Source organism: Microtus ochrogaster, chromosome 2, assembly GCF_000317375.1.
Source record: "Microtus ochrogaster isolate Prairie Vole_2 chromosome 2, MicOch1.0, whole genome shotgun sequence".
In the NCBI taxonomy this organism is placed as follows: Eukaryota; Metazoa; Chordata; class Mammalia; order Rodentia; family Cricetidae; genus Microtus; species Microtus ochrogaster.
Genome location: NC_022010.1, coordinates 96,012,648 through 96,016,393, shown reverse-complemented (window position 1 = coordinate 96,016,393; position 3,746 = coordinate 96,012,648). Strand labels below are relative to the sequence as shown.

Here is a 3,746-nt window from a genome sequence, read left to right as displayed (position 1 = left end):
AAAAAAAAAAAAAAACAAGAAAAAGGATAACAATTCTATGGTAAAACCATATAAATGTTTTTAAATGGAAAAAATAAAGTTACAGACCTTTGGATATGGTTGTTTTCTAAAGGACAACTCAGGAACAAGAAAGGGGTAGAACCGATGGAAAGAGAGAATGGATGAAGGAACAAGATCCCCAAAGCAGGTGGCAGATGCTGAGGGTCTTAGCCATTCTGAGAGGAAAGAAATTTCTTCTCCTGAGCAAAGTAGAAGCAAAGGCAATGTGACAGCTTGGTTTGATTTTTACAAACAAAATCTAAAGGCTCTTACACTATTTGTGATTCTCAGATTAGTATTATTTGCAAGAGATAACCCTGTGTTCCAAATCAACACACTCTCACTTGTACTTACTACTAGGACGGGCCAAAGAGTCTCACTGCGAGAAAATGAAACAGCTGGAAAAGAACAGCAATCTGGACACTTCCACAACAAGGTGAAGAAAAAGCTGAAATGTTCTGGAACGAGGAAAAGCAAGTGGAACGAGGAAGAAGAGCTGGAGGTTGCAAAATCAGAATTCTGTTGGCTAATCCCGGCAGGGTGGGAATGGCTAAACCTGTGTGTCAGAACCCAGAACAAAGGGTCCCAAAGCCCTTCTTCCTGACTGCCAGCAGGAAGCTGTCAACTGCCTGGATTATCTGCTTCCTCAATGATTCACACACTGTAGGGTTGGCGTTCACAGACCACCCATCCTAAACACCCATAGATTTTACAGGTTTGATAGTGCTGGCTCATTCATTAGTTATTTGGTCTGTATTTGACTGGAATAGAAGATCATTAGTACACTACAATATCTCTCAGGGAAAGACTGGCTGACATGTTCACATTTGATTGAAATGATTCCCTTGGGATGCATAACAAATTAGAAAGGTCTGTGATCCCTATCCTAATGACCAGGGAAAACGTAGTCCGGAATGCTGAAATCACATTGACTTTCAAAACAATCTCAATTGAATTTTGCTTGAAAACAACCTAAAATAAGTGGAAAGGGTGGGAATGTTAAACATCAGATTTATATGAACATGTTTCATAAACAAATCTCTCTATGCTTCTCTTGAATCATATTAAATGTAGGGAAGAGATGTAGGAAATGAGCACAGAGCTTTCCTCTGGGCAGATGTTCTACAGCTAACCTCACCCCCAAACCCCTCAGACCTCACAGTCTGTGACTAGTAAATGCAGCTTGTAAACTGCAAAGATAGCTTCTGGCTCTGCAAAGTTGTCAATGAGAATGTTGAGTGATATTGCAAATCAAAGGGCAACTTTATATTTTTCTAGAAAAAAAAAGGAATGTCAACTTTCAGCTTCTATAAATATGATGTATTTCAAGCTGTCATTGAAGAAACATCTAATGAAAGTTTCCATGCTAACCATGTTTCGGCAGGGGGAGAGGCGCCACTTAGCAGCTAATAGAATAATTGCTGGTATGTTCAAACAATTATAGCAGTAATTCTCTTGGTCCCTCCTTCCAGGATCGAAAGAGTAACTGTGAAATTTGAATTTCAGGCTGAGGGTGATTCGAAGCATCCTGAGTCTTAGGAGAAATCCTGATGTCACATAATGAAACCTTTCTCTCTCTCCAGAAGTCATAGTTATTGATCAATATTTGGAAAAGAGGCTTTGCACAAGAAGAAGCTAGCGGCCAAAGTCCGAAATGATTTATATTTTCTCTCTAAAGAATTGACAGGATTTTGGTATCTTCCAGTTCTGACTTAACCACGTGTATTTAGACTTTCATACAAGACTGCTTTTTACTTGAATGTTTTTAGCTCTGTAATTAGCAATGCACAATGGAAGCTTTGGTGCTTAATTACAGCATTGCTAAGACAATAATAACATGAGAAATGCTAAAGTTGAGGGCAGTATTTCTCGACACACCTCTGGCTATGTTCTTATTGGCTGGGAAAGAATTATATATGCTTAGTGAATAAACCAAACAGAAATGAAGGTGTGTGTGGGGGGGAACAGCACACATGAATTACAAGTACTTCAGGTTAAGCCGACTCCCAGTCACCGCTGCTGCCTAGGACTAACACATCATGGGAAGCAGGAGTGGGGAAGACCACACACTCCTTTAGACTAGGAGAGTCCTTCATCTTCAGCATCCTGAGCATCTTCTATCCTAGGCTGGACCAGTCTGCAAAGAAGAAACAATGGCTTTCTATCCCCTTCAGATTGCTGGACTGGTTCTTGGGTTCTTCGGTATGGTTGGCACCGTGGGCACAACACTTTTGCCTCAATGGAGAGTATCAGCTTTCATTGGCAGCAACATTATTATCTTTGAGAGGATCTGGGAAGGGCTTTGGATGAACTGCATCCAGCAAGCTAGAGTCACACTGCAGTGCAAATTCTATAACTCCATTCTGGCTCTCCCACCAGTCCTGGAAGCAGCGCGTGCACTCATGTGTGTGGCTATAGCTCTTTCCTTGGTTGCTCTCATTATCGGCATCTGCGGCATGAAACAGATCCAGTGTACCGGCTCCAGTGAGAGGGTCAAAGCATACTTACTGGGAACCTCCGGAGTCCTCTTCATTCTTACTGGGATCTTCGTTCTGATTCCAGTGTCCTGGACCGCCAATATCATCATCAGGGATTTCTACGATCCAACTATCCACGCAGGTCAGAAACGAGAGCTTGGAGGTGCACTCTTTCTGGGCTGGGCGACCACTGCTGTCCTCTTCATTGGAGGGGGGCTGCTCTGTGGATATTGCTGCTGCAACAGAAAGAAACAATGGCGCAGATATCCAGCCCCACCATATCGTGTGCCACAGAAAGACAACCAAAGGAACGTGACAGTGCCTAGAAAAACCTCTACCAGCTATGTCTAGGGTTTGCATTGCACATCAGCCGATGCCTTATGCTCCTGTGTTTTATAGTCTTCCTAGAAACTGTGAGTACATCGGGCAAGAGAACTACCTTTATAGAAGGTTTAAACTGAGATGAAACTTTTGGTGTTTTTACCCGAGGCAGGAATATAAATGACTTATTTGGACATTCTGATACCCTAAGTATTACTGTGCCCACTCTCGTCAGACTCAATATTTATTCCAGTTTATATAGTCAAATATCAAGAGTATTTTCAATTATAGACATGTGATGATGGTGTATAGTCAATGGAGAGTATCAGTTTTCATTGGCAGCAACAAAGGATCTGGGAAGAGATTTAGATGAACTGCATGTAGCAAGTTAAGGTCATGCTGTATTTCGAATTCTATAACTCGATTTTGTCTCTCCCACCAGTCCTGGGAGCAACACTTGCACTCATTTCGCTTGTCATGAAAACTAAAATTGTAGCTGACATTCTATATCAATGAAACACACACACATATTTTCAAAGATAACCTGTCATTACCACTTTAAATGTTTTATTACATACACAGTACTAAAAATTCAAAAAAAAATTTTAAGGATAAAGGAGTTCTGATTTCTCTATGCAAGATGATTTTCAAAGTCTCCAATGTAGGTTAACCTTTCTTAGACCTATCATTAGGAGAAAAACAATACATAGATGAAAACAGGGTACTCTCAAGGTTTATGCTTTGTATGTTCAAGCAAACAAGAACCATCTATCTGTATTAGGCAAAGAAATAAGTTAAGACAAACAAAATTCTTGTTGCATGGATTCACGTCATGATTACAAAAGTTAAGTTCAGGCACTGACAAAATAGTTTCAGTTCCTTGTCCTATTTTGTCAATGCATAGGTCTA

The 3,746-nt window shown here is 40.6% G+C and overlaps 1 protein-coding gene across 1 annotated transcript; it reads left to right on the top strand.

Moving 5' to 3' along the window:
* The first annotated feature begins 2,192 nt into the window (after positions 1-2,192).
* On the top strand, positions 2,193-2,867 carry Cldn17 (claudin 17). The gene has a single exon (XM_005345318.1). It carries the CDS (start codon positions 2,193-2,195, stop codon positions 2,865-2,867), a length of 675 nt encoding a protein of 224 aa, XP_005345375.1.
* Positions 2,868-3,746: the final 879 nt, after the last annotated feature.